The sequence below is a fragment of the Benincasa hispida genome, chromosome 11 (genome assembly GCF_009727055.1).
Source record: "Benincasa hispida cultivar B227 chromosome 11, ASM972705v1, whole genome shotgun sequence".
NCBI classification, from domain to species: domain Eukaryota; kingdom Viridiplantae; phylum Streptophyta; class Magnoliopsida; order Cucurbitales; family Cucurbitaceae; genus Benincasa; species Benincasa hispida.
In genome coordinates, this window is record NC_052359.1 from 28,960,652 (window position 1) to 28,984,697 (window position 24,046).

General features: G+C 34.2%; 1 protein-coding gene across 1 annotated transcript; it reads right to left on the reverse strand.

Annotated features, from left to right (window-relative positions):
* Positions 1-3,262: 3,262 nt before the first annotated feature.
* Positions 3,263-9,299, reverse strand: LOC120089800 (ATP-dependent 6-phosphofructokinase 5, chloroplastic). Its single transcript, XM_039047197.1, has 13 exons — positions 8,817-9,299; positions 8,577-8,667; positions 8,083-8,156; positions 7,544-7,655; positions 7,214-7,309; positions 6,967-7,068; positions 6,788-6,862; positions 6,084-6,224; positions 5,787-5,903; positions 5,604-5,708; positions 5,385-5,465; positions 5,003-5,131; positions 3,263-3,772 (listed from the first exon to the last, which is right to left on the reverse strand). Exons 1-13 carry the CDS (start codon positions 9,122-9,124, stop codon positions 3,605-3,607), a joined length of 1,599 nt encoding a protein of 532 aa, XP_038903125.1. The 5' UTR covers positions 9,125-9,299; the 3' UTR covers positions 3,263-3,604.
* Between the last annotated feature and the right edge of the window lie 14,747 nt (positions 9,300-24,046).

Below are 24,046 nucleotides of genomic sequence, written 5' to 3' on the forward strand. Positions count from 1 at the left end.
TTGTTAATACTATCGGATGTGACCCACTCTGTAGTTGTTACAAGGAGTTATAAAGTACTCTACAAACGAAGTGTTCCTGATTCGTTCATGTGGTGTCATGAAGAGTGGGGGCATTTGTGCAATGAGTTTGCATAAGATCGGTCCAAGAAATAAAGTCACTCTTACTTTATAAACGTTGTTTACTGTTTAAGACTGACTATTTCATAACGATGACCTAATATTTTTTTAATGTTAAGTTCCACGACTCAATATAAGGCTCTAGAGAATAGTAGGGAAGCTCTAATGATAGTCCACAACAAGAATTGGAGAAGATTGCAATTCCATTTCGAGATTGAAGAAGATTCAAAGGTATGTAATGAAACTCTCTTCATAGTTTATGAATATGCTTAAATTGTAGACAAAATTGAAGAATTAGAATGCTTAATGGTCCGTTTTTCTTCTGTTGTGTGTTTCTTTAAACTAACAAGTGGGTGTGCAATGGCCGATGAAGCGAATTTGACGTCCCATGAGCAACACGGGATACAACACTTCAGTCTTTTGAGCTCATAGATCAAAGATTTATTTATTTTTTTTTTAATGTGTGAAAATGAGTAGGAAAGGGGGAGAGAGAAAGAAGAAGAAAGATGGGAAAAACAAAAACAAACCTAGTGACTAGCAAGCGATGTGCGGCAAAGACATCCGACTATCCATAACTAGCATAATTGACACTATGTTCAAGCGAGGAAGATCGCAAAATAAGGAAATTTATTATTATTATTATTATTATTATTATTATTATTATTATTATATTATGGTGAAAACAAAGATAGGAAAAGAATGAGAAATCCAAGGGAAAAAGGAGGAAAAAAGGAAAATGAATGAAAAAAAAAGTTGACAACGATCGATGGTCATAGGCAGCATGTCCCCAACAATTACCGACTATCACCGACAACTGTGCATCGATCGAAGACAATCACAACTGTCAACTGACGGCAACATGATTATCGATCAATTATCTACCATCAAGATGTCTAATTGGTCTTCAACGGTCACGACATTCGGTCAATCCCCAATAATCATAATGGTCAATCGATCATTGATAGTGGCCAATCGCCAACAGCTACTGTGGTCGGTCAATCGCCAACTGTCACGACAATTGATCACCAATAGTCATGAAGTTTGGTCACTGATCGTCACTATGATTGGTCATTAATAATCATGAAAATCGATTGTTGATGATCAAGACAATCACTCATCTTTGAAAACGGTCAATCATCAACTATCACGATGGTCAATCGATTGCTGATGGTCAAGACAATTGATCACGAAAGTCGATTAACGATTGTTCCCAATGACCATCAACGACTATTGATAAAAGGTAGGATATGAAGGAAAACTTTTCTCAAACCTATGGCATTCATTAAAAAAAACATATTCCAAACTCATGGGTTTGGTTTCTTAATCTCGAGAATTTTATTCCAATGACCCAAACGTGGATTTGGCTTTAAATGTCAAACCTCTCTAATTCCAAACTCGTGGGCCAAACACCTCCTTAGGTTGTGACTTATCTACACTGAGTTGTTTGGTTAAGGAGATTGTCTCCTTATCTAAGGCTCCTCAAGTTGTGTCTTTTGTTTAGTGTTTGAAAGAGGCAAATGGGATAGCTCATCACCTTGCTTGTGCGACAATGGTCTATAGTAATTTTGGTGTTAGTTTTGTAAATCTCTCTTCTTCCTTCTTTGAAGGAGTTGCTAGAAATTCTTTTGGGTTGTTGTGTGGTTCTACTTTGCTACTAGTGAAGAGCCTCGTGTAGTTTGGTTATGATTATTTTCTTCAACAAAAGAAAAAAAAATGTATGAGCTACGAGCTATAAATACTAATAAAATCATAAATATTTGGAGACTAACTTAAGTATAGCTCAATTGATATAAAATTATACATCTTGACCGACAGGTCAAAGTTGAAATCTCTTTCCTAAATTGATGAACAAAAATGGAAAAAAGAAACATTTGGGGAATAAAAAAATCGTTAAATAAAAAGTGATCCTAAACTATTTTGTTGATTTCGCACACTTGAACTTTGAAATTTCTTTCAAAAGGTGAAGGATTTTGTCGTTAAACTTGTTGGATGGAAAAGTTTTTGTTACTTATGCATTGTTTAAATAAGTTTTAGGGGTTAGGATTAGCCAAAAATTCTTAAACAAAAGAACATAAAAATTAGGGCTGAGGTTGAAAGGAAAAAAACGACAACGTATATGATTCATGCACCATGTTTTTTTTTTTTTTTTTTTTTTTTTTTTTTTAAAAAAAAATTGTATGCATTTAGATTTGTTCACATGAGCTAATATAAACTTTTTCAATAATTTAACCATAAAAATTTTCAAACTATAGTCCAGCATAATCATTTATTGATGCTAATTTATTTAATTATTCTTTGTTAATAAATATAATGTTAAATTTAAAAGAAAAGAAAAACCAAGAACCTTGCTCTTTGTTTCCAAAGACTCATATCCTATCAAAAGTTGCACTATTACTTTGATCTTTCGTGAGTGTTTCAAAATTACTATTGTAATAAAAGTCCAATGAAACTTGAATAAAAATTACGACTCAATATTCATTGAACATTCTTACATATGGGTTGGAGATGTGAACCTCTAGTTTCTTAGTCGAGAGATTAAGTCTAAATCAGTTGAGTTAAGTTTAAATTAGATTACTCTTAGGATAATAAGAAAGCATATTTCGATTGGGAATTAAAAGTGTCATGTCGACCTTATATTAAGCTAATGTCCATCTTTTAGGGCTCCAAATCAGATATTATTAAGTATACTTGCATGTTTCAAAATTTAAGATATAATTATCCATCAGTTCCATCCAACAAAAATTTTCTAATACCTTCAACCTATATCAATACTCTCATGTATGGAGTATGTTGAAGAGTATAGAAGTAAAGTCTGTTTATGTGAGCCCAAATTGATAACTTCACCCATCAACCATCTCTCTGTGACTATCCCCTCTGTATGGTTTGCTTTGTTCTGTGTGTTGGATAGAGAGAGATGACTTTGTTTGTCTGTACTGCCTGTGTTTTTTCCTGTGTGCTAGAAAGAAGGGATGGGTAAAAAGTTTTGGAAAGCGATATCTCACAAGTCAGAGCCATCATAATTATATTCCACTTATCTTTCAGCAGTGGACATTACAGAACATTTCATCATTGTAACCAAAAAACAATCATCAAACACCACAACACCAAATAAACTAGTTCTTTGTAATAATCATAATTTTACAGAGAGGGAAAAGATTCCCTTTACCAGAGAATGTTTTTGTATTAAATAAATATATCAGTCCTCTTCATGATTTGAATTTCTTCAAGAATAATGAAATTACCAATGTTTCTGAGATACAAATGAATAAATATTATGCAACAAAGCTGTGCAAGAACTTGGTTTCTTTCTCCGCTTATGTTCTCTTTATTATCAATGAATCTTCTCAAGTACTAATGCTATACACTTGACAATTCCTCTCATCATTATTTATTCTACTAAAGCCATTGGCCTAACTTAACAAAAACAAAGAAACTGAAGCTAGCTCCCCGCTCCCTCGTTTCTCTTGCATAAATTAACGGAATATGATTAGATAAAATCAGGTTGACCTGTTGAAGTTAGACATCGATGCCACATTCGGCTGTTTGGGTCCAATAATCTGGGATATGAAATCACTTCGGGAATGGGAAGATATACGTAATGTGTGTTGCAGATTCCTACTGTGATACCGCTGTATCCTGCAAATGCGCCATGGACCTGTAATCAATACGATAAAACCCGTCCAGGGAAGAATTAGTGGAAGAAACTCCTGAAACTGATATATAGATAGACTATAGATGATATGGAGAGAGAGAAAAATGAAAATTCAAAGGGAGTACACCAGACAGTCAAATGGACCAAAAATGGTAAACACAAGAAAATGAATTACAAGAATCCAGCTCATAAACAAGTGGTAATCTAATAACAATTGAGGTTTCAAAATGTGAACGAGGCTGCCATCAAGATGGATCCCACACCTTCCACGACCTTTCTAAATCCATTTGAAAGTTTTTTGTTTATTTCTAACCAAATAAACCATAAAAGAAAACAGACAAAAACCAGCTCGCCAAAAGACTGGGAAGACTTGAGAAACTATACTATACAACCAAACTATTAATGAATAACAAAAAATCGCTACAGCCGATAATAATGCATGTCATTTTCTTTCATGGATTTGGTTGTATGTTTCTTCTGAATACCTCTCTTATTTTCGTTGATTTTTAGTTGTATGCTGTACATCGCTTATTTGTAATTAATTAGGGTAGGCAACAATATGAAAACAAGAGATTTAAAGAAAATAGAGGTGTATTTTATGTTTTCAAATATTTATTTAATAGCATATTCAGAAATTAAATTTCAATTTAAATAATTTTTCAAAATGTGTTTGAAAATATATTTATAAACTACAAAACTAATTATAGTTACTAAATACTAGGTTGATTATACGCTATTACTAATTAATTTATGAACTTGCTTTATGTAAAAAAAAAAATTGTATAATTATATTATTTTGTAATATCATATGATATATAATGTATTATATATTACATATTTTAATTTAACAAAAATAATTGAATTTATAACATGAAATACTATATTTACTATTGTTTTTTTTTTTATCATTTTTAATATAATTCTGCATTTTAGATTTTGAATTCAAAATCTAGATACACTAAAAACATAAAAAAGTTTTCAAAATTTGCACCGTTGGATCACACAATCCGGAAACAATTTTTAAAAACAGAAATCAAACGGCCAAACAAACACATATTCGCTAAACTCAGTGAATCTGAAAGCATAAAACAAAATCTAAGTTGCTACCAAAGAAGCTCTTATTTTCCCATCTCTTTCAAATAAAGGGGAAGTTTCAATGGCATAACCAAAACAATTTATGGGAAAACATGGCAGTTATTAAAGTTGTACACTGGAGGGAGAGAGAGGACTCACTGCATTCTGCCCCAGTACTGTGCACAAAATCCCATCAGACGCATTTGCACGACATGCACGTATCATATACGTCGGATCAATATACTTCACATCAACTGGAACACTAATCTCCTTGAAGTATTTCTTCATCTGCAACAAGGGGGCAAAAAAATGGTACAATATCTTAATACACCAGCAGAATAATCCAGATCAAGTTTCCAAAGGCACAACAATCCCCCTCATTTTGAATAACCACATAGTTCAGCTTTAAAACATAAAATTTAAAGCAGCCTAACGCTGTACTGCTCCCAAGTATTCCATACTAACGTAAGAAGAGCATCTAATATTCACTCAAATAGCAGTTAGCACGTCCATTAATCGACATGGAAGTAAATTTACAAACCTCTTGTTGAATGTATACGCCAATATCACCCAGTACAATGTTCCCAGATGCATCGGTGGCATTAGTCTTTTGCAGCAAATTCTGCAATTCAAGAAGAGCATCAGTATTTAACTCTCATATATACTAAAAAGAGTCAAAAATAGATTATAAAATCCATACAAGTTTACATAGTTCATGAAGTATTGATCTATGAAGGATAAAAAAACAATACCAACTTACCTGCCCAGCTCCCTCAGCCACACAGACCACAGCAGACCCCTTTGTATCTATCAGATATTTTAAATGGCGTAGAACACCATGGGGACCATGTAGTTGGAAAGGAACCTAAGAACCATATGGTGATCATCAGTATGGCATCAAGAAAATAGAAACTAAATGTTACATTTATATTTCGATGCATACCTCAGGAACCAAGCATACATCAATCTGCCCACTAGCAAGTGCTGCATGCATTGCTATAAATCCACTGCTGCGACCCATCAATTTTACAATGCCAACTCCATGATAAGCACTGTGTGCCTACACCAAATTATTGAATTATTGACTTAATTACATAATATCATTGATTGTCATATGACAATTTCCAGAACGAGGAAGGAAAGTAGCACAATACTACTAAGGAGAAAGAATTCAAGGACCAACCAACATGCACATGAAAGCAGCAGTAATGATACAACAATTGAAAGCAATGGACGTTACCTCAATGTAGGCAGAGTTTATTGCTCTTTGTGCTTCTTCAACAGCAGTATCAAAACCAAAAGTTTTATCCATCAATAAGATGTCATTGTCTATAGTTTTTGGAACACCAACCACAGCCACCTTTAACCGTCTTTTCCGACACTATACAATAAAACATAGAATATTCAATAGTCGGAAATGGTGTTTTTCTTTGTTTTTCTAATAAGAAGCACAAGGAGAGATTTTTAATGATAATCAAAGACCGAGTAATAATGATAGAAGGCCTCAAACTCTTGCTAATTGCAAAACCAGACTTTATAAAAGTGGACTGAAGGCTGAAGAAAGATTGAGGGTGATTCTAATTAAATTCAAGCATGTTTAGAATTGTTTTTGTAATGTCTAAACATTGCCTATTGGACTCATGTTCTCAAAGAGTGATAGGTTCCAATATACCACACGCTTGTGAGGTGAACTTAAAGTGTGGAAAAAGCATAGTGGTATATATATATATATATATATATATTTTATATCCTGAGTGTCCGGTCCAAATTACGTGCACCTCAACTAATCTCACAGGACAACCCGCCTAACCCTACAACATTTGGATTCCTAGGTAAGTGGCCACCATGGATTGAACCAAAAGCATAGTGGTATATCATTCCAATATACTATAAATTTGTGTGGTAAACTCAAAATTGTCTAGTTAGAGACAGTCTAAGGCATACCTCATTGTGTATTGCATTAGCCCCAGCATGTGTGCCATTTCCACCCAAAACAAAAAGCATATCAATCCCCCTTTCCTGCATCATAGTCAATAGACTCAGTATATACCTCACTGATTTTCAAATGGTCTACTCCCTATAAAAAGTCTACATTATCAAACTAAGAGAGTCTGTTTTGAGACCTGCAAGCTGTCAACAATTTCGTCAATGCCAGGACCTCCCCGTGAAACTCCTAACAAACTTCCACCAGAAAGATGAATGTTCTGAACCACCTTTCTGGAAAGCTAGGAATGAACACCGCAACAAAGTCAATTAAGCAACTAAAGCTTAGGCAATGATTTCAACCATATTGCCATGTGAGAAGCAATACTGTTATAAGACATGGTTCCATAGAAAATATAATTATATGCATGCAGAAAAGCCACTTACCGGCATTTCGGTCAGTTCTTTGTCAGAGAATCCACGATATCCAAAGGGAATCCCAACTATCTTCTTTACACCATAAATTTCAAGTGTGATTACAATCTGTACAAGAATGCTTTTTGTTTGAGAACTAAGAAGAGATGTTGAAAACCTCTCCCAAGACAAGCGAAACATATAAAATATAATGAAATCTACTTAATTTCATTATTTCACCAAAAACAGAAAACTATGCAATTAAAGATAAAAGTAAAACAGTGATATAAACGAAAATTTGTCTGATAACATCATTCAAACCAGTAAAAAGGAAAAACTATAAGGAAAAAAAGAAAGCTTAACCTGTCTGATAACATCATTAAGACCAGGACAGAGACCTCCACAAGTCACAATTGCTGCTTTCACTTCTTCTGGTTTGAAGTATATTTTCTCTCGAGGCCCAGCACGATGAACCCTAAAAGTAAGAATTGTTAATTATGTATGGACATCACATAACTAAGGATCTAAATGCATGAATTAATTTGAAGAAAGAACATATGCAACAAATTCTTTCCAAATTTGTAGCCCTATGATCCCCTTGACAGGCTAAACAACCCATAGTATCTAAGCACTCTTTTCTTTTCTTTTCCTGCTTTCTTTCCTTTTTTATTAAATTAAATGTCCCTACTACCAAGTCATGCCCCTTCTTAGTCACGATTTCAGTCCACCCTATGTTTTCTATCATAATTGAACTTCAAGCATTTATTATCCTATAAGGTTCTAGAAAATAAACAATAACTTCAACTTTTCTGGAAAAAGTCAGTATTAAAACTTTCAGCTCAATTCTACCAATGCAGGCATGCCCAACAATTGCTAACAGCTATAAATTGAAGATATTTTACCATTGTTCTACCCAAGTACAATCGGGATCAATGCACTCAGCACCGGCAGACCTAGGTGATGAGTAATTTATGACCTGGGCAGTGGACAACAAAACCAAAATTCAGAGTAAATTAACTAAATTTCTCAAAAAGAATTACACAACTGCATCTCATTGTACTTTTGGCGATAAATTTTCATGTTACCCAAATTAGAAAGTAAAAACAGGCCTAAAGAACAAAGTCAAGTATCTCATATGGCAAACCAATATTCGAGTCTACATGTCATGGAGTGTGTTTAGAAAATCTTAAATGATCATCCAACAGCTTAAGCATCGTCATTATCCATAACATAATGAATAATCAGGAAGAATTGGGCTGAAACTAAAGTTAAAAGAAAAGGGGAGTGATTAACGAATTAAAGAAAAACCTTCAATACGCTGTTTATAGTAAATGATGAATGACCAACCAAATCAACTTCCAAAAGGTTTTCACCATAACAGTGACTGCGAATATACCTTGAGAAGTACGCGGTCATTTTTATTTATGTATCCATGCCACTCTTCATCCGACGGATAGCCTCCAGCAAAAACGTCCGAAACCGGCGTCCTGCAATTCCAAATTCCCAATCCATACATACACATAGTAAATATCGACATTCATACCCAAACAACAAATCCACAATCAATCAAGTAACCAGAAACTAAAGGGGGGGAAAAGGCAGAACACAAGCAAAAACAAAGAGACGGAAAAGCAACCTCATCTTCAGGCAAAAAGTAGAAGGAATAGGAACAGCATCTCCAAAAACGTCAGTAATGTGGGGGAGATTAAAGCGTTTTTCAAAATCCGCCTGGTACTTCAATTTCCAATCAGGATCAGTAAAATCAATCGCGGTGTTCTTACGTCCATCCTTAACATCAACAGAGGCCAAGATTCTTCCAAAATGCTTCCTCGAACTGAGACTCAAAAAATTATCACCATTGAAACTGAAGAGTCCATTGGAAGAGCGGGATACCTGGTGATGGAAACCGAGTTTGGGACCGATCGCGTGCGAGATAGAACCCATCAAACGACGATCGGCGAGAAGAATGGAAGAACAACGTCCAAATCAAATCGAAGAAGAAGAAGCACTGGCGAGACGATGATGAGAGAGTTGGGTATGTAATATACAGAAATTGGTTTCTCAGTATGAAAAGGAGAAGACGAACTCCGAGTCCGATACGAACTAAACTTTGAACAAAACTGACTGTCTGATTTTCCTGTTTTGACTTGGAACCCAACTTTATATTTAACCTTACTTTTCAACTTATATTACAATATTGCCATTGGGTTCCGCCGGCCTTCCTAATTCCTTATATCTTATATCTTCTAAAAAGTTAACTTAGATTATTCCTTTTCTGTTTTTTGTTTTTTAGTTCATTAATACATTGTTTTCATCCTCTATTTTCGAGTTTGTTGAATTATAGTCTTTGAATTCTAGACTATCCAATTTTAGTAACTTTTCCCCCCCAAAATTCATTAAATAAATCATGTGAACAAAATTAATTAAATAGTAATAATATTGTTTTTTAACAAATATATAAAATATGAGAATATATTTTATAGTAAAAATGGGAATATAATAAAACGTTTTTTTTAATAAATAATAAACTAATAGTAAGAACTAGATTAAGATTTATTAAAAGTATATAAACTAAAATTAGACATTTAAAACTATATAAACTAAAATTGAATAAGTTTATATCAAAATGGTGTTTTAAACTTTCAAGTTCAAATAAAACTTTTACTTTTATATTGTTACGTTTTAAATAATGACAAATTGTAAAGTACAAAAACTAAATTATTACATACTAAAATTGGACTTAATTAATAAAATTTTAGTAGTATAAGAATCATTTGCCTTGCATATGGCGTACTTGGATAAGATGCATAAATCTTTTTGGGCATTTTCCCAATAAATTATTAGAAACGTCACAAACAATGTTGTCTACATGATACATGTTGATAATTCGACAACATCAAAGGACAATCGAAGAATTTCAAATTATACTTATTATAGAGCCAAGAATAAAATAACGATGGCCATACCAATACCAAGTTTTCAATTTTGATACTGACAAATATTTATGTGAGTAAAAGAATTTATAGAAATTATTTATATGGATAATTAAGTTATTTTTACTCTCAAATTAAGTTATGAATATTGTTATTAGAATTTCTATTCATGTTGAATAAAGAGATGTATTTTTTTTTTCTTATGAGCATTTATAAAAAGATATCAGAGTTATCAATTGATCATTAACATCGTTATCGAATAATTTGATTTACGAATATTGTAGGTTTAAAGAAACATGCAAGGAAATAAAACAGAATCATTAAGCATTCTAATTCTTCAATTTTGACATCAAAATAAGCATGTTCATGGGGTATCAAGAGGATTTCATTACATACCTTTGAATATCCTCTTCAAACACGAATTTGAGCTGCAATCAGCTCCAATTGAAGTCGTGGACCACTACTAGAGCTTCGCTACTATTCTCTAGCCTTAGATTGAGTTGTGGACCTCAAAACATGCTTGAACTTAGGGAAATTGGAGGAGAGATTTTCTGGGTTTTTCAGCTTGTTGAAGAACAATTTCTTCAATTTTAAAAAAACTCGGCAATTCACTGCATATCCTTTTCAGCTGAATCCCTTTTTGTATTTTAAACCATCAACTGCAAACCCAATGTTTTGAAGTCTTCATCCCATGAAGACACCACCCACTTGGTGGAATTAGTAGATTATGGTGATTAAGGTGCTTTAAAGTTGAGTGGGGTTTTTCCAAATTTTCAATTTTTTCCATTTTGAATTTTGAATTTCAATTTCAAAATCAAAATCAATTTTCAACTTTAATTTTTTAATTAAAATTGAAATTTTATTAATTTTACAAAAATTAATTCAATAACTAATTTTTCTAATAAAATTAATAATTAATAAACAAATAAATAATTTAAATAATTCTATTAATTTAATATCAAATATTAAATTAATTTGTCACCAAATCCATCACCATGAATCTCTATTCATGAAATTAATATTTAAATCATATTTATATATTAATCAATTATCCAATTACGTATAATTCCAAAATTAAACGTGTAAATTATATCACATATAATTATTAATTCATTTAATTCGAATTTGAACATTTCAAATCAACTAATGGACCTACAGATCATGGGCTTCAATGTTTCGAGATTAATTAGCTAAACTCTTTACACCAAATTAACCCTCATTCTTTAACTACCGGGTCACTCCATTAAAGCCCAATAATTGCACTCCCCTCATTGTAGATATATTATGTCCCTCGATACAACCATAATTAGAAGTTAACCCTTCAATAACGATTGGGTCAAAAAGTTGTTTTGTCTCCGAGATTACTCTTGTTTCTTAAGTCCCACTAATCCCCTAATGAACAATTAGTCTGTGATCCGATCATCAAATCGAATCTCTCTCGGTCTAATGAGAGGGTGAGACCCCTTGTTCAAGACTTGGAATCAACACTTTAAGAGAACAACTTCTCTACTACCCCTAAAAATAGGTAGAGTGAATTCCGTCTTGCACCCTATGTCAACACTTATGTCTCCCTATAAAGTTTAAGTACTCATGTAATAGTCATAGATCTTTTAGTTTATTAGATTTATTTCTAAAATGAAATAAGCAATTCATATATTCAATAACAATTTTATCGATTTACAGAATAAGTTTATTGTTTACAAACCACGAGTTTTATGACATAAAACCCAACAATCGACATATCTATAGATATTTTAATCTAAATATAGAAAAACGTATATATTGGTCATTCTAAAAATAATAATAAATAAATAAATAATACACATTGGTCGTTTTGTGATTGTAAATTTCGTTGTGAATTTGAAGAGCACAATGGGAACACGAATGGTAATAATATATAATATTAAAATAAATATAATATAATAATAAAATAAATAAATAAAACATAATGTATAAATAAAATAAAATAACAAAATAAGAAATGAGAAAATTCTCAAATTTCTCCAGTTTCTCCAATTTGTATAAAATTTACCCAATGTGTGTGTGATTTTAAGATTCACCAAATATCACTATTTATAGGCAAAGTGACATGTAGAATGTGGACTTACATGGACACCAAGTATGAATAATTATAAGGCACATGAACAACATGAAGGGTAACACATGGTTTTTGAAATACTAAGCAGTGGATATCTATTTATTATTACAATATTCATAATACTCCCCCTTAGATGCTATATATATATATATATATATGAAATATGTCTTGTTAAAACCTTACTAGGAAAAACCTAATGGAAAAAAACCCTAGTGAAGGAAAAGGAGTATATATTTCATATAATATATACTCCTAAAAGAATACAATATATTTATTCCCTTCATGAAAACTTCACTGAAGATCTCTAAGTCGCCACATTCCAATGTTTTGCACTAATTTTTCAAAAGTTGCGGTTGATAATGTCTTTGTAAATAAGTCAGCCAGATTATCCTTCGAACAAATTTGTTGTATAGTGATGTCGCCATTTTCTTCAAGATCATGAGTGTAGAAAAGCTTCAGTGAAATATGTTTTGTTTTATCTCCTTTAATATATCCTCCTTTGATTTGGGCTATGTAAACTATGTTGTCTTCGTATAATATTGTTGGAAGATTTTTATTAGAAGACAAGCCACATATTTCATGAATGTGTTGAGTCATTGACATTAATCATACACATTCTCGACTAGCATCATGAATTGCAAGAATTTTAGCATGATTTGAGGAAGTGACCGTTATAGTCTGTTTCACCGATCGCCATGATATAGTTGTTGGGATTGGTGTCCTAATTCTCCTAGAGTCTCGTTGTTTTGTAAAGATACACATTGTTTAATGAATAAAATAAGTGTTATTTAATTCTGGCATTTATTCATATCCAATAAACAAAGCTCATTGGTTATCTTATGTGTTAAGCATGTATATGTGATATACAAGTGGATCATCCTTAAGTGATAACCTAAATAGGTCTGTAGTTTAAGGATTAAGGTGGGATATCTGATCCTTATGACACTACGGATACGACCCGCTTTGTAGAGGTTTGCAAGTATTATAAACTACTAAAGATGGTAGATCCTGACCATTCATGTGGAGATGTGCTAGCGGGGGTGTCCTATACAAAGAGTTTGTATAAGACCTAGACTACGAGATGACTAGACTCTGTATATAACGTTGTTGATACTAGAGACTTGCATCTCACCTAAACGATCATAGGCGACACGACCTCAACCCTGAGTATTTTGGGAACTCCTACTTTTGAGGGCGGTTCTTTGATTACTATGGGTGAGAATAGCTAGATTGCCAACTCAACATGCCTACCTTTTTGGGGACTTGTCTGATCTGGGAGCTAGGAACTCAATCCACAAGATGAAATTCACTCCTTTTCTGAAGTAGGGATAAGTAGAGAGATTGCTCCCTTAAGGGTTAATCCGGGGCTTGAACATTGGCCACAACTTCTCTTTGGAAGAGAAGACTCAATCATAGTAGGACTATGACTTATATTCATTAGAGGGATCAATGGTACTTAAGGAGACAGATGTAACTACAGGGGCATAACAGTTATTGGCCCAACTGTACTTACGAACGATCTGTAAAGGGTTGTCGCACTGCTGATTGGTTAAGATGGACACATAATATATTTGTGGTAAGGAGAGTTCAGCTGTCAATCTTTAGTGGAGTGTCTACCAGTTAACGGATGGAGGATCATGTGACTAAAGAGTTTAGTCAGTTATTCACGTACCATTGGAGCTTCGAGCTACAAGTCCATAAGGTCCCCTTAGTAGCTCAATAGATTCAGTTGAGGATCAGTTCTTGGTGTTGATTTGAAATGTTCAAATTGACAAGAGGTATTTTGATTATATATGATATAATCGGTATAATGTATGAGATACATCTAGTGGAGGATTGATGTAAATGAAATTTACATTAAGTACCATGGAATGAAAAAGAACTATGGTTTATATGTTTCATGAGATGAAATATTAAAACTATAGGTTATAAATATTGTATGATAAGTTAGTTCTCATTTATATTTATAATAATATTAACTATTGGATATTTAATTCTTTTTCTTTAATAACCAATTGAGTGGGTGGTTATTGGATTCATGGTAACATGAGATAAAAGGAAAATGGTTTTCCTAATTTTAGTAAGTTTTACAAACTGTTGAAAAGTTTTTCATAAAAAGTTTTTTGAGATTTTCTCTCGGCAAAAAGGATCTCATGAGTTGTTAAGTAAATACAGATTTACTAAACGGCAGCTTGAGCGAGCTAAACGATCGTGCAATGGTGAGCTAAACGATCGTACAATATTTATCAAACCATCGCATAGCTTTTGCTAGATGATCGCTTGCCCAAAGTAAACGATCGTGTAGTGTCTGTAGGGGACAGACTAAGTTAAACGATGAGCTAAACGATCGCATAGCTTTTGCTAGTTAAACGATTGGGCATTGACCTATACGATAGACCTCCGCCATCTCCCACTTGCCCAGTCGTGTACACGATTGGTGTTTCCTCCTTCGTCTGCTTCATTCCAAGTCCGAACAGAGCCTACCCTTTGGATTCTCACATCGAGAATACTAAGGTAGCCTTCTTGGTGGTGTCATACTCAACTCAACACCGTCAAGGTTCTATGGAAGCCGTTCGTGTTGCTGAGGAGTTCGTGGCCGAGGCGATCGTTGAGGACAAGCAAACGAAGTGTTCATGCTGTGTTGCAGTCGTGTAGATCGAGCATTTGAGGTTTCTGTTGTTCAAGCGGTCGTGCGCAAAGGAGCGTGGAGACGCATCTTCAAATGTTCGTAGAGTTTTCCCTTTGTGCATTTGTAGTTATTCATGCTGTAATTTCTGTATGAATTGTATAACCGCTTGTTTCTGTATGACTGTAATATGTGATGTTCATTCATGATTGTGATTTGGAATAATCTTTTTTCCACTGCTCATGGAAATCTCGAATCCGATCTCCTTCAATAGAAGTTCCTCCACATGTGAATGGATAACCTGTTTGAGATCTAACTTTGTGTGGATCAGATAAATATCCATAATATGCATAACCAACTAGATCAAAATTTGATTCATTTGAATAAAAAACAAACCCATATCGATTTTTCCTCGGAGATAACGGAGTATACGCTTAATTCTATTCTAATGTCTTTTTGTAGGAGAAGAACTATATCTAATTGATAAATTTACTGAAAATTCAACATTTGGTCTTATATTATTAGCAAGATACATAAGTGCACCAATTGCATTAAGATATGATATTTCAGGACTAAGAAGTTCTTCATTATCTTCTCGAGGTCGAAATATATCTTTCTTTATATCCAATGAACGGACTTCCATTGGAATATTTAATGGATGTGCTTTGTTCGTATAAAATTTTTTCTAATATTTTCCTGTATAAGTTGACTAATGAATAAATATTCCAACTGTTAAATGCTCAATTTGCAAACCAAGACAAAAAAAAAATTTCCCGAGATCTTTCATCTCAAATTCTTTCTTAAGATATTCTATTGCCTTTGAAAGATCTTCAAGAGTTCCAATTATATTCAAGTCATCAACATATACAGTTATAATAGCAAATCTTGATTGCGATTTCTTTATAAATACACACGGATATATTGGATTATTTTGATATCCTTCTTTCAATAAATATCCACTCAGGTAGTTGTACCACATCCGTCCTGATTGTTTCAATCCATATAGTGATTTCTGTAACTTTATTGCATACCATTCCCGAGAATTTGATTTATACGTTTCAGGTACCTTAATGTTGGGGATGATGCCCTAAACTCTCGTTGGGTCCTATAGTTTGTAAATACTGTATTGAACAAACACTTGTGATATGATAATATATGATATTTTTCTTCACTATTGTCTATGAAACATTGGATGTTTTAATTATTTTACCACAAACCAATAAACTAAGATCTCTGGTTGTCGTTGTTACTTAAGCATGTATGTGGAGACATACAGGTAGATCGTACCTTAAGTGATAACCAAAATGGTCTATATTATATGGATAAAGGAGGGAAACCTTATCTTGGTGATGCCATGGATGCGACCTGCTTTGTAGAATAGTTACAAATGTTGTGACTTGCTACAAATGGTTTGATCCTGATCATTCATATGGAGACATGCAAGCGGGGGCGTCTTATACAAAGGAGTTTATATAAGATCGGACCACGAAATGTTATAGTCTCGTTATATAATGTCGTTCATGACAGAGACTTCACTTCACTAGGATAACCATAGGTAACATGACCTTAATCCTGAGTGAGTTGGAAACTTCTACCTTTGAGGGCAGTCCTTTGATTTGCATGGGTGCGAATGGCCAGATTGCCGACTCAAACCTACCATTTTGGGAATTTGTCTGATTTGGGAGTTGGGAGCTCAGCTACACAAGATGGAATTCACTCATTCCCCGAAGCAGAGGTAAGTAGATAGATTGCTCCCTTAAGGACTGATTCTGGGGCTTGAACATAGTGGCCACAACTTCTCTTTGGAAGAGAAGACTTAGTCATAGTAGGACTATGACTTATCGTACTGTTGATTGGTTATATCCGATGGACACATAAATATATCTATGGTGAGAAGAGTGCAGTTGTTGGTATTTAGTGGAATACCTGACAGTTAACGGATGGTGGATCTCGTGGCTAAAAAGTTTAGTCAGCTATTCACGTATCGTTGGAGTTTCAAGCCATAGGTCCATAAGGTCCCCTTGGTAGCTCAATGGATTCAAGTTGAGAATAAGTTTTTGGGTCAGTTTGAAGTGTTTAAATTGACAAGAGGCAGATTGATTATATATGATATAATTAAACGGGTCAATTATATATGATATAGTTGACATGATGTATGAGATACAATAATTGGAGGAAAAGGTTATAAATATGATTTATATCTAGTGGAGGAGAAAAGGACTATGGTTTATATGTTGCATATGATGTGATATTAAACTATAGGTTATAAATATAATATGATTATATTTATTTAATTAAACAATTATGAGATAATTGTTGATTTTTCTCCATAATCGCACGAGATAGTGGGAGGTTACATTCAGTTTTCGTAACTGAAGGATAAAATGAAAATAGTTTTTATTTTACAAAGAGATTAGACAATCACTTCACGATTAAGTACACTGCCCATCGTCTAGTAAACGAGAGCCTACATGATAGCTCAAGTTGTCCTAAACGATCGTGCATATGCGCTGATTACCTAAACAATCATATAGTCTTTTCTAAGTGATCGCACGCCCAAGTGATTTTACTAAACGATCATCTAAATGATCAACCCCAATTTACTACACGATCGTGCACCTTTTACTAAACGATCAAGCACTTGTGTATACAATAGACTTAAGATATCTCCCACTTGCTTGGTCGTGGTAAACGATCATTGTTTCCTCCTCCCCTCTACCAAATCCAACAGAGCCAACACCTCATGGATTCTCACTCCGAGAACATCGAGGTTTTTGAGTGGTTGTGTCTTTTTTTGTTGCCTGGTCGTGTTGAAGACTGCTCGGTGGTAGACGTCAGCGTGATTTGGTGTATGATAGCCTTGGCGAGCGCAATGACTGTGTGAGTTGTCAATTCCTAACGAGAGCGAGAGTTCAAGGGAAGAAAAGTTCTTCAACTGGTATGTTTCTCGTTCCTTTGCATTTAAGTTTTGAAAAGCATGTCGTAATTTATTGCTAAATGCATAACTTGTATGTTTGTTTGTGAATGCGATATTTCTGTCATAATGAATTTAGAACGATCTTGCTTTCACTCATAGATATTCTTTAATAGGAGTTCCTTCACTTAAATCCTTCTAGGATTCTCATATAAATATCATTATCAATAGATCCTATAAATATGTTGTGATCACATATATAAGATGCATATCTAGACGTTTATACAGAGTTAAGTCAATTAAATATCTTAGAGTAATTGCATCCACCACTGGAGAATATGTCTCCTCATAATCAATACCAGGTATTTGCAAAAAACCTTGTGCAACTAATCTTGCTTTGTATCTTGTGACCTCATTATTTTCATTTATTTTTATCATAAATACCCATTTGTATCCCACAATTTGACACTTTCTAATGTTCGGACTACTGGTCCAAAAACTATCATTTTGAAAGTGAGTTTAATTCTGCCTCGATTGCTTCATTCCACTGTAGCCAATCTTTTCTATATTGACATTCTTTAATAGATTTTGGTTCAGGGTCCTCATTTTCAGATATAATATCAAGAGCAACATTATACACAAAACTGTTGTCAATAACTATATTAGTTCGATTCCATCTTTTCCTGTCATGACATAATTTATTGAAATCTCATTATTATCTTTAGGCATTTCACTTTCCTTACTAGTCATGTCAAGGATTTCTTCATGGGTATTTACTGAAGGATCTCATATCTAAGAGTTCCATAAGCGCGTTCGGATCACTCCAATCTCATCGTGACCGAAATACATATTATACATTCAATACATATAGTTATGTAAATAAATCTTAATTAACGACATGCTTTGAACAAGAAATAACAAGGGAAAGAATTCCATACCAGTTTAAGACATTCTTCATACTTCGGAACTCCAACGCAATGGAAACCATCCACACGATCTACCAGTGCCCAGCAGCAGTGTCAACAAAAGCAGCACGAACAATCGCAAACATGAACACCGTGGGGATGACACCGCCACTAAAAAGCCCCAGGTATTCTCGGAGTGAAAACCCAAAGGGTGGTATTTGGTGAATTTGGTAGAGGAAGGAGGAAACATGAATCGTGTAGGCGATAAGCAAGTGGGAGGGAAAAAGCCGCTATCACAAAACAGAAATGCTTATCGTTTAGGAGAAGCTACACGATCGTGTAGGATTTATTGAACGATCGTTTAGGAAAAGGTATACGATCGTTTAATAAAATCGGCACACTATACGATCGTTTAGAGAAGCTATCCGATCGTGTAGGAAACCGTGTGCGATCGTTTAGGTGTGAGGTAGATGATCGTCTAGACAAAGAGCAACTATCGTATAGGCTCTCGATTTTCTTAAGCGATCGTTCTCTATTCTCCAGCGTGCGCTCTTACGAATTCTTTGGACGACCAAAATGAAAACCATTTTCATTTTAACTCATCGGTTACAATAACTGACGTTGCCTCACTAACCCACGTCCGAACGTGAATTTTAGATTAATTATCATATAATTAACCAACTAATTAATTAATTAATATAATCATATTATATTTTTATCCTATAGTTTGATATCACATATCTACTATAGTATTTTCTCTTCTACTTGATATAAATCATATTTATATCTAATTTCCTCCAAAATAATGTATCTCATACATTCAGCCAATTATATCATATATAATTAACCAGTCCAATTATATCAAATTAACCCAAATACTGGTTCTCGACTTTATCCAAGCTACCTAGGGGACCTAATGAACCTGTGGCTCGAAGCTCCAACGGTTCGTGAATAGCTAACTAAACTCTTTAGCCACGAGATCCACCATCCATTAACTATCAGACATTCCACTAAAGACCAACAACTGAACTCTTCTTATCATAGATATATTTCTGTGTCCATCGGATATAACCAATCATGAGTACGATGACCCTTCACAGATGCTCGTAAGTACAGTTGGGCCAAATTACCGTTTTGCCCCTATAGTTACATCTCACTCCTTAAGTACCACCTGGAAATTCTATATGAAACAATTACGAATAATAGTTCCATACTATCTAATTGCGTAAGAGCGATTTGTGAACACCTCTCGGGCCAGAGGAAGGTGTTATAGTGTCACAATCGTTCAAAGCCCCGGAATCAGCCCTTAAGGGAGCTATCTATCTTACTTACCCCTGCCTCGGGAAGGAGTGAATTCCATCTTGTGTAGCTGATTCCCAGCTCCCAAATCAGACGAATCCCCAAAAATAGTAGGTTTGAATCAGCGACCTTGGCCACTCGTACCCATAACAATCAAAGGATCGCCCTCAAATCGCAGGATTGTTCCCAACTTCACTCAGGATTGATGTTCATGTTACCTATGGTCATCCTAGTGAAGTTGAAGTCTCTGTCATGAACGGTGTTTATATAATGAGACGTTAATACTTCGTGGTCAGGTCTTATACAAACTTTTCTGTTTTTGTATAAGGGACGCCCCCCACCCAGCCCCCCCCTCCGTGCATGTCACCACAACACGAATGAATCAGGAATTAGACCATCTATGACAAGTCACAACACTTGTGACCATTCCACAAAAAGGGTTGCATCCATAGCGTTACCAGGATAAGGTTTCCCTCATATATCCATATACTATAGACCATTTTGGTTATCACTCAAGACATGATCCACTTGTATGTCACCACATACATGCTTAAGTCACATACAGATAACCAGAGATTTTATGTTTATTTGTTTGTGGTAAAGAAAATAAAACAAGTAACTGAGCAAAATACAAGATGTGAAGTAAATATTATATATTAACAACACAAGCGTTCGTCAAACTGTTTATAAACTACAGGACACGAAACTTTAGGGCATCAACCCCAACATTTACATCCTCAACTAAGTCTTTTTTACTATTAATTATTTTTTGTTTTCGAGGATTTTTATCTTTGGAACCCTACCACGCTTCTGGCATGTCCAGACTCATTAGTGATAACTTGTTATGTTGAGATATCATTTTTTTATGGAACATTTGCAGCTGATATATGTGACTTAGTTACTTTCTTTATATCTATAAATGCATTTGGTAATTGATTTTCTAATATTTTGCAAATGAATTATTTTCTAAACTTCAAGTTCACAATGATCTATACAGAGATCTAAATGAGACAATAAAGATGCATTTCATGTAATCTCTTTTTCCAATTTCTTAATTCCTCCCCCTAATGTTGAAAATTTTGTCTCATGAAATGACAATCAGCAAATTATGCAGTAAATACATCATTCGTTAAGGGTTCAAGATATTTAATAATTGATGGGGAATCTTTTCCAACATATATTTCTAACCTCCTTTGAGGACCTATCTTAGTGCGTTGTGGTGGAGAAATTGGAACATATACTACACACCTAAAAATTCTCATATGGAAAATATTTGGCTCATGACCATAAGCTAATTGTAATGGTGAGTACTTATGATAAACTACTGGCCTAATGCATACAAGTGATGTTGCATGTCAAAAAGCATGTCCCCATACAGATGAAGGAAGCTTAACTCTCATAAGCAATGGTCTTGCAATTAATTGCAAACGTTTTATGAATGATTCTGCTAAACCATTTTATGTATGAACATGAGCTACAGGATGTTCAAAACTTATCCCAATTGATATACAATAATTATCAAAAGCTTGGGTTGTAAATTCACCAGCATTATCGAGACGAATGGTCTTAATTGTATAATCAGGAAATTGTGTTCTTAACCTAATTATTTAAGCAAGTAATCTTGCAAATGCAAGATTTTGACTTGATAATAAGCAAACATGTAACCATCTACTAGATGCATCTATTAATACCATAAAATATCTAAATGGTCCACTTGGTGGGTTAATAGGTCCACATATATCACCATGAATTCATTCTAAAAATGCAGGTGATTTAATCCCCACTTTAGCTGGTGATGGTCTAATTATCAATTTTTCTTGAGAGCAAGCATCGCATGATAATTCATTAGATTGAAGAATCTTCTGGCTCTTCAATGGATGTCCATTTGAATTCTCAATAATTATCCTCATCATTATAGATCTTGGATAGTCCAATCGTCATGCCAAATTGTAAATATGTCTGGATTCATGAACTTCAGGTTCATTGTTACATATGTTTCAATTATTCGTATATGAGTATAATATAATCTAGAAGATAAAGCAGGAAATTCTTCAAATATACGTTTTTCATTTGAGACAGTGGATATGATATATAGACATTCCATATTATTCTTACTATTGATCTCAATATGATAACCATTGCAACGTATATCTTAAAACTTAGAAGATTTCTCTTTGATTGACTAGAGAATAATGCATTGTCATTTGTAAATTTTGTTCCTCTAGGAAAAATAATATTTGTTTTTCCAAAACCTTCGATCCGATTTGTAAAATCTGATATCGTATTGACTTTTGCTTCCAGTATTGTCAGTTTGAAAAAAATATTTTTTACTTGTAAGTATTGTATGTGTAGTTACACTGTTTGCCAGACATAGATCTTCTATGCTCATTTTTGAAATACCCAACATATGAAAATGATTCATGTTTCTTCATTAAAAGAAAATAATTACAATAAGAAAAACAACTTAAAATATAGAAAAGTTATTTAAAAAAAAAAACATGATGATAGATCAACGAAAACAACACTATTGAGTCTAGATATTCTCAAAGTCAAAAGAAATACCTGATGTTCCACCAACTGTGCCAATTTTATCTTCAAGAGATTCAAAGACGTCCGCACATCTAAATTTGTCATGTGGGATGGGTCAAATATGTCATTATCCTAATACGCAAATTTTGCTTCCACATTTTTTTCTTTTTCCTTCAAGGAGGCTTGATAGAGGTTTGTTGAGGTTAATGTCCTAAATCTCGTAGGATCCTATAGTTTGTAAATGTTTTGAACAAACGCATTGTTTATTTAATAAAATATATGATATTTTATTCCATATTTTAGTTGCATTAACAACAAACCAATAAACTAACATCCAAAGTTATCTTGTGGCTTAAACATGTATGCAAAGACATACGGGTGGATCTGATGACGGGCAGAAATGCACGTCATTATAGGCCTTTTATTTAGAATTATGAGGGCTATTAAGTCGAACATGCGGTGATTATACTTAGAACTCATGAGAAAATGAGCTTGCGTCTATCGACATTAAGAATCTCAGCTAACCCACTATTATTCGTTCAATTGTTTATTTTTGTAGCAACCGTAGAAAGTGATCACATGCATGGAAGCTAGGCTATCGCAAAGACAACCGTATGCAAGGAATCTCTCCATCGCAGAAGCAAACACATACGTTTGACGCATGGATGTTGCGGCCATTAACCGCATGCGTCCATCGCATAGAAGTTGCAGTTGCCAAGTGAATGCAGTCATCACAGGGAGATTGCGACTACAGATAATAACCATAATAGAAGAGCAATCACAAGGTTGGTAGAATGCAAGCATGAACACATACACTGGGATTATCAAAAAGATGATGTTGACATTTCACCTACCATGCCATTAGCAGTAGAAATTTAGAAATGGACCATCACGTCGCGAGTGTCAGATTCAGAGCAGGTCCATTAATGTTGTCGGCGATCAAGCTCTATAAATAGACTGTCTCTTATACACATCTAGATGTGTATAAGAGACAGTTTCACCTACCATGCCATTAGCAGTAGAAATTTAGAAATGGACCATCACGTCGCGAGTGTCAGATTCAGAGCAGGTCCATTAATGTTGTCGGCGATCAAGCTCTATAAATAGAAGTCGTTGAGCAGAACTTCAGATCATTCAAGGTCCCCTGGCTGAAGGGCATCCGGGGTTTTCTGCCTGAGGGTAGATCCTTGTAATCCAGACGAAAGCGTGAGAAGATAGCTTGAGAGTTCTTTATCCCCTTAACCATTCCGAGTGACGATCGGAGCCTTCGCCGGAGTTAGAGCTCGAGAGAGTCTACTCCACCACCCATCTATGACACCACCGGCAGCCTTGACACACATCTGATAGAAGTAAGATATTGCTTCCATCTGGCCCTCTATATCTCTTCTATCCTTGTATTGTATTACATTTTGGCTTAAAGAATTAATACATTTTGTGATCAATGCATTTCTATATTTTCCTTCGATTCCATCTCCATCTTCATACTTAGCATCCTTTACTTTCATTGCATCATTAAGTAAGATTGTTAGAGTATCACATACTTAATCATGCAGCATAGAGAT